Source organism: Gorilla gorilla, chromosome 12, assembly GCF_029281585.2.
Source record: "Gorilla gorilla gorilla isolate KB3781 chromosome 12, NHGRI_mGorGor1-v2.1_pri, whole genome shotgun sequence".
In the NCBI taxonomy this organism is placed as follows: Eukaryota; Metazoa; Chordata; class Mammalia; order Primates; family Hominidae; genus Gorilla; species Gorilla gorilla.
This window is the reverse complement of record NC_073236.2, coordinates 102,662,421-102,675,639: the sequence shown is the minus strand read 5'-3', so window position 1 is coordinate 102,675,639 and position 13,219 is coordinate 102,662,421. Positions and strand designations below refer to the sequence as shown.

At 43.9% G+C, this 13,219-nt stretch overlaps 1 protein-coding gene and 1 pseudogene across 4 annotated transcripts in view; one reads left to right on the top strand and one right to left on the bottom strand.

Moving 5' to 3' along the window:
* Positions 1 to 11,571, bottom strand: part of EIF2AK2 (eukaryotic translation initiation factor 2 alpha kinase 2) — a 52,720-nt gene extending 41,149 nt beyond the window's left edge. Inside the window, exons 1-4 of one of the 4 annotated variants that reach the window (XM_063695442.1) lie at positions 11,146 to 11,571; positions 3,084 to 3,166; positions 1,915 to 2,049; positions 1,076 to 1,196 (exon numbers count right to left, since the gene is read on the bottom strand). In XM_063695442.1, the coding sequence (XP_063551512.1) occupies positions 1,076 to 1,196; positions 1,915 to 2,033 (240 nt within the window). In that variant the 5' untranslated portion in view covers positions 2,034 to 2,049; positions 3,084 to 3,166; positions 11,146 to 11,571. 4 annotated transcript variants of the gene reach the window in all.
* On the top strand, positions 2,599 to 3,531 carry LOC109025635 (ARL14 effector protein-like; annotated as a pseudogene).
* Positions 11,572 to 13,219: the final 1,648 nt, after the last annotated feature.

Genomic DNA, 13,219 nt, shown 5'->3' with positions numbered 1-13,219 from the left:
TTTGAGATAGGATCCCCAGGCTGGAGTGCAGTGGCACAACCTCAGCTCACTGCAACCTCCTTCTCCCGGGTTCAAGCAATTCTCCTACCTCAGCCTCCCAAGTAGCTGGGATTACAGGCGTCCACCACCACGCCCAGCTAATTTTTTGTATTTTTAGTAGAGACAGGGTTTCACCCTGTTGGCCAGGCTGGTTTTCAACTCCTGAACTCAGGTGATCCACCCGCCTCAGCTTCCCAAAGTGCTAGGATTACAGGTGTGAGCCACCAAGCCCGGCCTTTTGTCTTTTATACTGTATTTTTACTGTACTTTTTCTGTGTTTAGATATGTTTAGATACATGAATACTAAACATTGTGTTACAATTGGCTACAGTATTCAGTACAATAATATGCTGTATAGGTTTGTAGTCTAGGAGCAATAAGCTATACTACACAGCCTAGGTGTGTACTGGTTGTACCATTCAGGATTGTGTAAGTACCTCTATGATGTTTGCCCAATGAGGAAATTGCCCAAAGGTGCATTTCTCACAATGTATTCTCCTTGTTAAGCAATGCATAACTGTATATGGGAAGATGTAAATAGGTTATATGTAAATACTATGCCATTTCATATAAAGGACTTGAGCATCAGTGAATTTTGGCATCCACAGGGAGTCCTGGTACCAATTCCCCACAGAGAGTGAGTGACCACTGTACATTATTCTCCCTACAATCACTTTCATCTCTTTTTCCTTTTTTACTGTACTTCCTCATTTAGGTGGAGGGGACTCCTCCCAGAACCTGTCAGCTCATTTCCCACTGAATACTTCTCACCTTTCCATATTTGTTCAACTTTAGAGTATTTAACTGCTGCTGACACTCTAAATAACTATTATCCAGCTTTGCCCATGGTGTCCTAGGTGTGGCTCTCACTCAGGGTTTCATAGAAATGAAGATAGGGTGAATGACTGAACCAAACTCTTGAATGTAAGGGAACGTGTGAATGGCTTTACTCTGTATGAAAGTATTTTCTCACAGAGAGAAATAGAAAATGTATTTGCAAGTTCCCATTTACTAGGAAAAAATGGCAATCACTCACCTTCTTTTCCTTATTAAGTATCTCAACAGCTAATTTGGCTGCGGCATTTTTTGCTTCCTTCTTTGATCTACCTTCACCTTCTGGAAATTCTCTTTCATCTATTATAACTCGAAATGTAAACCTGATTACAAAGAGAATATTCATAAAATATTATACAACTCATGCACTATCTAAAAACAAGTACTCTAGTCATCACTACCTCCTATGACTACTTTTGAGGGTCTGAACCTACATTCAATATAGCATTTAAGCAGTCACCTCAAACAGTAAAGCAGCATGTCTTGTTGAAGCATGGAAAGGTTTCTACCCTCTTTTCTCTCTGGAGTCATCTGTGGCTCCACCGTGGTTACCACTTTATGCCAAGAGCACTCTCACAAAACAAAAGTGTTGACCTCAAAGTTGTGCCAGAGTTGCCATTCCCCCAGCTTACATTTATAAGGTCATATCTTTTTTTCTTTTTTTTTTTAATTTTATTATTATTATACTTTAAGTTTTAGGGTACATGTGCACAACGTGCAGGTTTGTTACATATGTATACCTGTGCCATGTTGGTGTGTTGCACCCATTAACTCATCATTTAGCATTAGGTATATCTCCTAATGCTATCCCTCCCCCCCGCCCCACCCCACAACAGTCCCTGGTGTGTGATGTTCCCCTTCCTGTGTCCATGTGTTCTCATTGCTCAGTTCTCACCTATGAGTGAGAACATGCGGTGTTTGGTTTTTTGTCCTTGCGATAGTTTGCTGAGAATAATGGTTTCCAGCTTCATCCATGTCCCTACAAAGGACATGAACTCATCATTTTTTATGGCTGCCATATCATTTTTTATAGCAACCTACCTCCTATCATGTGGAGGTCCTGAATTAGGCAGTTCTTGATATTTAAGTACTACTCCCTGCTTCTGACGGTATGTATTAAGTTCCTCCATGAAGAAACCTGCTGAAAGATCACCAGCCATTTCTTCTTCCCGTATCCTACAATGGAAGAGACATTTGAATGAGTGATGCTCACAGAACATATTTAATCTGAGTTTCCCAATGCAGTTTAAGAGACAGAGGGGTTGGGGAGACTCCCCTTTATAGGACTCATCTCAGTCTCACATAAATGCAGAGACTTTCTTTCAAAACCGTTCTTTCTTTCTCATTCACTGCACAATAAAGTTAATTTCTCCAAAATTTTCTACTTTAAAAACTCAACTTGGCCAGGTGTGGTGGCTCACGCCTATAATCCCAGCCAAGGCGGGCGGATCACCTGAGCTCAGGAGTTCGAGACCAGCCTGGGCAACATGGCGAAACCCCATCTCAATTTTGAAATTGTTTTAAAAAATAAAGGAAAGAAAAAAAACTCAACTGGTCAGTGAAAGGGGGTCCTTCTCTTTAACTCTGCTCTGTGCTTCCACTGAGTATCAACTACATGTTTGCCTACCTGCTTAAAAAAGTAAAAAGGCTGCAGGATTGTAGAATGTTTTATGTTGAGAAGAAAAAGATTTAGAGTATATATAATAAGTGAAGTGGAGTGGTAGCATGGGGACAGGCTGGGAAATGAACGGGCAGGCAAGTGTGCCTGTGTGGACGTGGATCCTGCCGGAAGCCAGGCGGAAGAGAGCTCAAGCTAAGGGTGATCAGCCCGTGACCTAGATATCTAGACAAAATAAAACAAGGAAAATATGCTAGAATCAAGAATGATGGATCGATAGTTGCAGTCCAGCTTCGTACTACAAATGAGTGCCATAAAACCTACTATACTTGTCACACAGGTTTTAAGATGTTCCAAGAATTGTCATCAAATGACATGCTTTTACTTCAACTTAGAACTGGAATGACACTTTCTAGGAACAATACAATTTGCTTTCATCACATAAAAATTTATATTGACAGATTTGAGGATTTACAGAAGTCGTGTTGTGACCCATTTAACATACACAAAAAACTAGCCCCCAAAAATTTGCATGTAATTGACTTAGATGATGCCACTTTTCTGAGTGCAAAATTCGGAAGACAGCTTGTACCTGGTTGGAAGCTTTGTCCAAAATGCACGCAGATAATCACGGAAGTGTGGATGTTGATTCTGAAGACCGCCAGAGAAGCAAACCTGAGTCAGATGGAAGAACTGCTAAAGTTTTGAGGTCATTACAATTTACAAATCCAGGAAGGCAAACTGAATTTGCTCCAGAAACTGGTAAAAGAGAAAAAAGAAGGCTTAAAAAAATGCAACCGCTGGTTCAGACAGACAAGTGATACCAGCGAAGACTAAGGTCTATGATAGCCAGGGTCTCCTGATTTTTATTGGGATGGACCTCGATGCCTCGATGAAGATTGCTTAGGATGTTTCTATGCTTGTCGTGCCTGTGGTTCTACCAAGTGTGGAGCTGAATGCCACTGTGACCGCAAGTCACAAAGTATGAGCAAACTGAAATTGAAGGAGGAGAAATAATTCATTATAAACATGCTGGATAATCTGTGGTATCAAACTATGGGGCCTTTAAAGGTCTTTATTTCTAAAATTCTGTTACTCTAAGATACATTTTAAGCTTGATTGTCAAATGACAAAGATTTTAAAACCACCTCAATGTGCACGAATTTTTCATCTTGGGTGCTTTAAGATTCACTATTTGATATAAATTCAGATAGCCTATTTCTCAGTAGTCAGCATTAAGCCTGCCTGGACCAATATAAACATGTAGGGTGTAGGCAGGTCCTCAATGTGCACGGTTCCCATGGGCACAAATTTCAGTGACCTAGATTTAGTTTAAATACCAGTTTCCTTACCAGGAAGGAAAGGAAACTGGTAAGGAAACTGGTGTTGTTTAAACCTAGGTTAAAATTTTAGGTAGCACAGTATAACTCTGAGTAATTACAGGAAGTACAAACTTCTCTGCTAGTTCTTCAGTCTACAAATCACGATGTAAATAACAGATATGCTTCATGATCAGTGACCAGTCGTGTTACTTGTTTCAAATTCTTCCAGTGGTTGGTCCCTGCGCATCTGTTAATCAGTTCACTCACAGCAGAGCACGTAGTTACACTGTCTCTTTGTCCTCCACCTGACATTTTATAGAAGTGAACAATCGAAAGAACTGGCCAACAAAGATGAAAGTCCAACAAAGCAACGAAAAATGATAACACTGGAAGTGAAATTTGAATCAAACATAAATGGATTTGTAGAAGAAGTCACTGATCATGGGAATGTTGTTCTTCCTGCTGTGCATTCATAGGAGCTTAGTGAAGGCAAACTTATCAACACAAATAAGAAAAGTGATTGCAATAAAGATAAATATGTCCCAGAGGAAGTGACGGTAAAAAAAAAAAAACAAAAAAACTTCACACTAAAGAGCATTTAATGTGAATACAGAAATACTTCACAACATTGAAAGCACAAGCAATAAAAGGCTGGAAGCTGACCCAAACTTAAAAGGAGTATGACAGTTTGCCATGAATAGAAAAGATGCTTACTCAGTATCATAAGTCACTTGGCAGAAAAAAAGGCAATCCCTATTCAAACTACTTAGTTTTCACAATGAAATAAAACACTTTAATTCTATTTTTAATGTTTTAAATTACAGTGTACTAAATATTTTTAAATTTTTTTGCATTTTTTTCTACATTTATAACTGACCTTAAGAGTTTTAATATTTTAGCAGAATTTTAAAGGTCATGGAACAATCATCATTTTCCCCATTGATTATTAAGATTGCTTTGCATGGCCATTTTTATGGTCCCACAGTACCATGCAAAATGAGGACCACTTGTAGCCGGGAACAACACAATGCTTGCTTCAGGGAAAACTGATTTACACAGAAGTGACTAGTTGAGTGGTAAACTATTTTGGAAATAATCTACACATCTAAGTGCTGAAATATATTTCTCTTCTCCCCACGTATTCTTCAAATAAAAAAGTTTTAATACTTTAAAAAAGTGAAGTGTATGAAATCATGAAGGATTTAACTGTATGGACATAGATTTCTCTATGAAATCCCAAAAATCTCCCCTCTGAATTTTGCAGAAATCAATTTTAGGACAATTTAACCACTGAGTAAATTAAGACCTCTGTTTATAGGTCTCACTGGACCAAGTCTATAGCAATGATTTAAATTATAAACAAAATTTAGAGGATATAAAATATAAATGTACAAGCCAAAACTATAAAACTCTTAGAAGAAAATACGGGGGAGATCTTCATGACTTTGGATTTGGTGATAAAATCTTAGCTATGACAGCAAGAGCACAAGCAACAAAAGAAAACAGAGATAAATTGGGCTTCATCAAAATTTAAAACGTTTGGGTATCAAAGGACACTATGAAGAAAATAAAATGACAATCTACAGAATAGAATATTTACAAATCATATATCTGATGAGGGTCTAGTAACCAGAAATATAAAGAATTCTTACAGCTCAACAACAAAAAGACAAACCACCCAATTAAAAAAATAGGCAAAGGGGCTTGAACAGACATCTCTCCAAAGAAAATATGTAAATGGACAATAAGCACATGAAAAGATACTCAACATCATGAGTCATTAAAGAAATGGAATTCAAAACCACAACTAAATACAATTTCACACCCACTAGTATGGCAATAATAATAATAATCAGGAAATAATAAAAAATCAGTGTTGGTGAGGACATGGAAAAACTGGACCCCTCAAACATTGCTGATAGGAATGTAAAACAATACGGTTGCTGGGGTTCCTCTAGAAGGTAAACTTTGAATTATCATAAAACCCAGCAATTCCATTCCTAAGTATTTCAAAGAATTGGAAAACAGGTTTCCAAACAAAGACTTAGACAGGAATGTACATAGCAGCACTGTTAACAATAGCCAAAAGGTGGAAACAAACCAAGTGTCCATCAACGGATAAATGGTGAACAAAATGTGAAATATATCTACACAGCGGAATATTATTCAGTCACAAAAAAAATGAAGTACTGATACATGCTACAACATGGATAGGCCAGGCGCGTGGCTCATGCCTGTACTCCCAACACTCTGGGAGGCCGAGGCGGGCGGATCACGAGGTCAGGAGATCGAGACCACGGTGAAACCTCGTCTCCACTAAAAATACAAAAAAATTAGCCGGGCGCGGTGGTGGGCGCCTGTAGTCCCAGCTACTCGCGAGGCTGAGGCAGGAGAATGGCACGAACCCGGCAGGCGGAGCTTGCAGTGAGCTGAGATCGCGCCACTGCACTCCAGCCTGGGCGACAGAGCGAGACTCCATCTCAAAAAACAACAACCACAACAACAAAAACATGGATAAACCTCAAAAACATTATGCAAAATGAAAAATCCAGACATAAAATTTCACACATATTGTATGATTCCCATTTATACGAAACTTCCAGAATCGGTAAATCCATAAAGGCAGAAATCAGATCCTGTAAACCTCTTAATTCTTCTTGGAAAGCTCTTTTGATCTTCTTTCTTCCAGGGCCACTCTTTCTGTTTTTTGTTTTTTGAGACAGGGCCTCACTCTGTTGCCCAGGCTGGAGTGCAGTAACATGATCTCAGCTCACTGCAGCATCTGCCTCCCAGGTTCAAGCAATTTTCCTGCCGCAGCCTCTCAAGTAGCTGGGACTGTGGGACTACAGGTGCCCACCACCACGCCCAGCTAATTTTTGTATTTTTGAGGTTTCCCGGTGTTGGCCAGGCTGGTCTCCAACTCCTGAGCTCCAGTGATCCACCAGCCTCAGCCTCCCAAAGTGCTGGGATTACAGGTGTGGGCCACCACGCCTGGCCGGGCCACTCTTTTTAACACACCTTAATCTTTGTAGCTCTAAATGCTGGCATGGCCCAACAATCCTCTTCTCTTCACTCTATACTTTCTCCTTAAGGTGATTTCTTTCACGTCCATGATTTCAGTGATCATCTATACGCCATTACCTCTAAAGTTTACATATTCCTTATGAACCGCTCTGAGTTTCAGATCTCTCTATCCAAATTCTCCACTTGAACATCTTGAACGAACTTTAAACTCAAAATATCCTGTACTGCATGTATGATCTTCTCCCAAGCTGGTTTGAAGTTTCCTTTCACAGGAAATGACTCCACCATTTACCCAAGTCTGAAAGCCATCAATCTGGGAGGCATCCTTGACATTTCCTCTCCCTGCCTTCTAATCTATAACTAAGTCCTGTCACCAAAATCTTTCTACTTCTCAAAGATGTCTACACTTACCATCCTAGTTCAAGCCAACACCACCTCATTCCTGGATTGCTGTGAGAATCTCAGAACCAGTTCCAACAGCTACTTCAATTCCTTCTCTACCCTGCAACCACTGTGATTTTTTTTTTATGTTTTAAAATTGTGATAAAATACACATAACATGAAATGTACTATTTTTCAATGTATTAATTCCCTGCCTTTAAGTACATTCACAATGTTGTATAGCCGCCACCACATCCACATCCACAACTCTTAATCTTTCCAAACAGAAAGTGTGTACCCATTAAACAGTAACTCCCCATTTCCCAGTCCTTTCAATCTCTGCTAATCTCTTTTTTTTTTTTTTTTTTTTGAGACAGGGTCTCGCTCTATTGCCCAGGCTGGAGTGCAGTGGTGTGATCACAGCTTACTGCAGCCTTGAACTCTGGGCTCAAGCGATCCTCCCACCTCAGCCTCCCGAGTAGCTGGGACCATAGGCGTGGGCACCATGCCTGGTTAATTTTTTATATTTTCTAATCTCTTTTCTGTCTCTGTAAATTTGCCTGTTCTAGGTACCTCATATAAGTGGAATCAAACAGTATTTGTCCTTTTGTGTCTGGTTATTTCACTTAGCATAATGTCTTCAAGGTTCATCTATGTTGTAGTATATGTCAGAATTCCTTTCCTTTTTAAGGCTGAATAATATTCCATTGTGTATATATACCATATTTTGTTCATGCATTCATTTATGAATGGACACTGGTTATTTCAACCTTTTGGCCATCTTGAATCATGCTGCTGTGAACACTGGTATACATATATCTGTTTAAGTCCCTGCTTCTGAATATTTGTGGTATATAAGTGGAATTGAATCACATGATAATTCTGTTTAACTTTGTGATGAATCACCAAATTGTTTTCCACAGTGGTTACACCCATGTTACATTTCCACCAGCAATGCACGAGGGTTCTAATTTCTCCACATCCTCACCATCACTTGTTATTATCTGTTTTCTTTTTTAATACAGCCACATCATGATCTTTTTAAAACATCAATTCAGTGGCCAGGCGCGGTGGCTCACACCTGTAATCCCAGCACTTTGGGAGGCCAAGGCGGGCAGATCACCTGAGGTCGGGACTTCAAGACCAGCCTGACCAACATGGAGAAACCCCATCTCTACTAAAAATACAAAATTAGCCGGGGTGGTGGCACATGCCTGTAATCCCAGCTACTCGGGATGCTGAGGAAGGAGAATCGCTTGAACCCAGGAGGTGGAGGTTGCGGTGAGCTGAGATCGTGCCATTGCACTCCAGCCTGGGCAACAAGAGCGAAACTCCGTCTCAAAAAAAAAAACAAAAACAAAACAAACAAAAAAACATCAATTCAATCATGCAGTCTCCACAAGCCACTGAAATTGTTTTTGTCGAGGTTACCAATGGCTTCCCTATCACTAAATCCAGTAGTCAGTTCTTGGTCCTTCTCTACTTGACCTACAACCAGCATTTGATGGGGTTGCGCATCCTCTTCTCCCTCCTCTCCCTGTCTTAGCTTGGACTTTTAAGACACCCACTCTCCTAGTTTTCTTCTTTTGAGACAGAGTTTCGCTCTTGTTGCCCAGGCTGGAGTGTGATGGTGGCATCTCGGCTCGCTGCAACCTCTGCCTCCCGGGTTCAAGCGATTCTCCTGCCTCAGCATTCCGAGTAGCTGGGATTACAGGCGCCCACCACCACGCCCGGCTAATTTTTTACATTTTTAGTAGAGACGGGGTTTCCCCATGTTGGCCAGGCTGGTCTCAAACTCCTGACCTCAGGTGATCCACCCACCTTGGCCTCCCAAAGTGCTGCGATTACAGGCATGAGCCATGGCACCTGGGCCTGGTTTTCTTCTGTTCTGACAAGCTACTCCTTTTCTGTCTCCTTTCCTGGTTCATCTCCAACTTCCTTTCTTCTATTTTTTTTTTTTTTAACCTTTTCTATGGTTCTAACTTCCCCTTTTCTAGATATTCTAGCATCACTGGGCCCGGTCCTTAGACTTGCTCTTTTCTACTTGGACTCACTCCCCTGGTGATCACCTCCAGGTTTGTGGCTTTAAATTCCACGGACACAATGATGGTTCTCAAAAGCACGCTTCCACCGTGGACTCTCTCCTGAACTCCCAACTGCCTCTGTCCAACCTGCTCCCTCCTAAAATGCCCTTGACTCTATTCCTTCTGCTGTCTTGGCCTGGTCAATTTCTACTTCCTACAGATTTCAGCTCAAAATCCCAGACACTCCTTCACAGGCTCTTCCACAGTGCTCATCCCCTTTATTAAAATTGCTTATTTAACTATTTTCCAAAATAGAGCATGAATTACTACAGGTAAGGGACCAGGCTCAATAATGAATGAGTGAGTACCAAAATATCTCCAGATACCCCATCCAGGACTTGTCACCTGCTTTTCTCTACATTTATAGTGCAATATCTGCATTCTCTCTATACCCACCAATATCCACTCATCTATCAGGATCAACACAGCCTTCTTTGATGCTGGAGGGTCAGGTAGTATGGGCTTGCCACTCCACCTTGCCCAACCTTCATCACAGCCCTGACTGCTTTTTAAACTAATTAGTGAGCTCTTTGGGGAGCAGATTCTACATCTTATTCACTCATCTGGAAGAAACCTCCATCATAATCACTAAAAAATAATATTTGTCCATCTTACTAATGCCCAGAAATTATTTTGGCTATGCCTCCACTTCCTTTCCAGCAGACTACATACAGCCTGGCCAACACGGTGAAACCCTGTCTCTACTAAAAATAAAAAAATTAGTTGGCTGTGCTGGCGGGCACCTGTAGTCCCAGCTACTTGGGAGGCTGAGGCAGGAAAATCGCTTGTACCTGAGAGGCAGAGGTTGCAGTGAGCCCAGATCGTGCCACTGCATTCCAGCCTGGCGACAGAGTGAGAATCTGTCTCAAAAAAAAAAAAAAAAGAAAAAAGAAAAGAAAAGAAAGAAAATGTCACCAGGTGATAACTACTATGTTGACAACCGAAGTAGTGGAAGGGGGAACAGCAAAGGCAGAGCGGGGTTTCTTGTATAGGCAGGTTGTTTGAGGAAGGCTGCTCTGATAAGCTGGCATGGGAAGCAGTGCAGGATAAGGGAGGGATTTCCCCATGCAGTTATCTGGGGAAGAAGCTTTCCAGACAGAAGAAACAGGCAGTGCAAAGGCCTAGAGGCTGGAGGATGCTTGGCTGTGCACCAGGAACAGCAAGGAAGCCAGCGTGGCCGGAGTAGGGGGTGCGAGGGGCCTTGCCTGTGAGCCTTAATAAATGTTTATAGGATTCTGATGAGACAAGAAAGCTACGGGGAATGTCGGAGCAGGGGAGAGTCTGGTTCTTACTTAAAGGAACATTCCAGATGCTGAGGTGTGGAGAAGAGGTAGGGGGTGGAGGTTCAGGGGTGAGGATACAGAGTGGGAACAGGAACTGCGGCCAGGCAATTGGGAAACCACTGCAACTCTCCATGTAAGAGATTTTTAGCCAAAGATTGTTCAGCCAGTCTATGACTATTTCAGGCCTCCGTATTTTCCATGTGTCAAGCCACTAGGCCTATTCGTCTTCCACTAGACCCCGCCCCACAACTGCTGCCTGGGAAATATTTGTTACTTGCACTGATAAAAATTCTTCACGGGAAGGAAATGGCTTTCAGTCCCCACCCCGCTCCACGATCCTTTCCCTGGATTTGGGGAGGGCCCCACACCCGGGCTGCGGACCTGGGCCTGCTCTCCCAGTGCTGACCCAGCCGGGGCCAGGGGCTTCGGATCAGCGTCCGCGTCCTGAGCTGGGGACGCAGGATTGGCGAGTCCCGCCCCGGCTGGGCCTGCAGCCCCTCGTACGTGGCCCCCCGGCCCCCGCTCCCCGCGCTCCCTCGGCTGCCCCCTGCCCTGCTCACCTGCGCCGCCGCCGCCGCCGCCGCCGGCCGGAGACCCGCGGCTTCGGGAGAGCTGGCTCTCAGTTTCGTTTTCCCCTTGGACTCCGCCTTCCCTGCAGCCGCCCGGCCCCCTCTCGCACAAGCCCTCGTCTGCTACGGGATTGGGGTAAATTGGCGCTGGATCCAGAGTGCGCGCGAGAGGCACTGGCGGGCGGGCTTGGCACCGGCGGGCGGGCTTGGCACCCACGTGCAGCCCCTGCACGGCCAGGACCCCGCACCCCCATCCCCCGCCCCCGGGGCTCCTAGGGTTCTCCGCTGGCCTAGTCCGCTGGCCGCACTAGGTTCTCGAATCAAGGGTTCCACTTACTCTCAACACAAACATTTGGGGTGGGGTTGGGAAGATGGGTCTTACCAGCTCCATTCTACAATAGAGGAAACTGAGTAAATGAACTCACCCAGGGGTCCTGCCGCTCGTAAGTGGCAGAGCCAGGATTCAGTTCAAGTCGGGGCCCGTAAACACCAAAGCACTCTTTCCCTCTTGCCACACCGCGGCCCCCTCACCTTTACAAGCCTGGGGATCAGAGGCCTGGGGGCGTAATCTTCACACCGCTCCCACCCATCCATTCATTCAGGAGCAGACACTTGCCAGCCGCTGTAAAAGCACCTGTGGGCCAGTCCTGCTGCTAAATAGAGCCACCTGCTTCCTACAGTACCCCAGGGAGCTTCCTACCATAGTCCAACACCAGTAGTCCTCGATTTATAGAAATTCTACTCACCTGTTGGACTGCGACACACTCCCAGAGTCACACAGAGTTCCAGAGTTCATTGGCACAGTGACTAATGAGTATTGAGGCACAGAGAATTTGGATTAACACAGGTAGTAAGCAGCGGAGTTAGAATTATAACCAGGAGTTTGTACTCTCAATATCTTAGCTGGGATAAGAGAGGAAGGTGGTCCAAAGACAGACCTCAAATATACATTAAATATTATGCCTAGGCCGGCGCGGTGGCTCATGCCTGTAATCCCAGAAATTTGGGAGGCTGAGACGGGCGGATCACCTGAGGTCAGGAGTTCAGGACCAGCCTGGCCAACATGGCAAAACCCCGTCTCTACTAAAAAACACAAAAATTAGCTGGGCGTGGTGGCAGGCACCTGTAATCCCAGCTACTCCAGAGGCTGAGGCAGGGAGAATTGCTTGAACCTGGGAGGCAGAGATTGTAGTGAGCTGAGATCATGCCACTACACTCCAGCCTGGGTGACAGAGTGGGACTCCAATTCAAAAAAAAAAAAAAAAATTATACCTAGGCAGGCATCCTCTCCAGCCTCCCTTCTCCATCCCCCAACAACCCCACATTGCAGGGTATCAACAACTAAAATCTACACTTTCCTTGTAGCTCTGGTCCTGGGCATAGCTTAAGTCCCCTATATGTAAAGCACTGGCGGGAGGTTTAGAAGGTAGACATGAGGCAGAGCCATCTTTTTGTGGCATTTCCAGGTGACAAGAAAACTCTGACAGTGCTGGGTGTCCATTTGTCAGCTTTGTGGGTGTGGGATGGCTGTGGCAGCAGCAATGGCAGTAGCAAGGACAAGTTTTTCCGACTTTTTGAGCCCCTGAACTGCCCAAGAGAGCTTAAAGAATGAAAAATGGCAAGCTTAAGCATGATCAGAGGACACAAGCTTTTATGACTGTACCAGAAAACCCTCCTATTTCAGGGAGCCTCAGGGGTGATGTAAAAATCTGCCTTCTCTACTGGGGAAAGATTTGGAAGGAATGATATCAGAGGGTTGGTGATGAGGTCCAGGGGAATGATATGATATGGGTGAACCTCTTGGAATGGGTAGAGTGTGAGCATATTGGACTCCCTGAGGAGCCCAATTCCCTACTGTCTGGGCTCTCAGCTGCAAAGCTTGGTGCTGCAGGCACCAGAATTACAATATAATTGTTTTGAGACAGAGTCTTGCTGTGTTGCCCAGGCTGGAGTGCAGTGGCACAATCTTGGCTCACTACAACCTCTGCCTCCCGGGCTCAAGCAATTTCCCTGCCTCAGCCTGCTAAGTAACTGGGATTACAGGCGTGTGCCACCGCACCCAGCT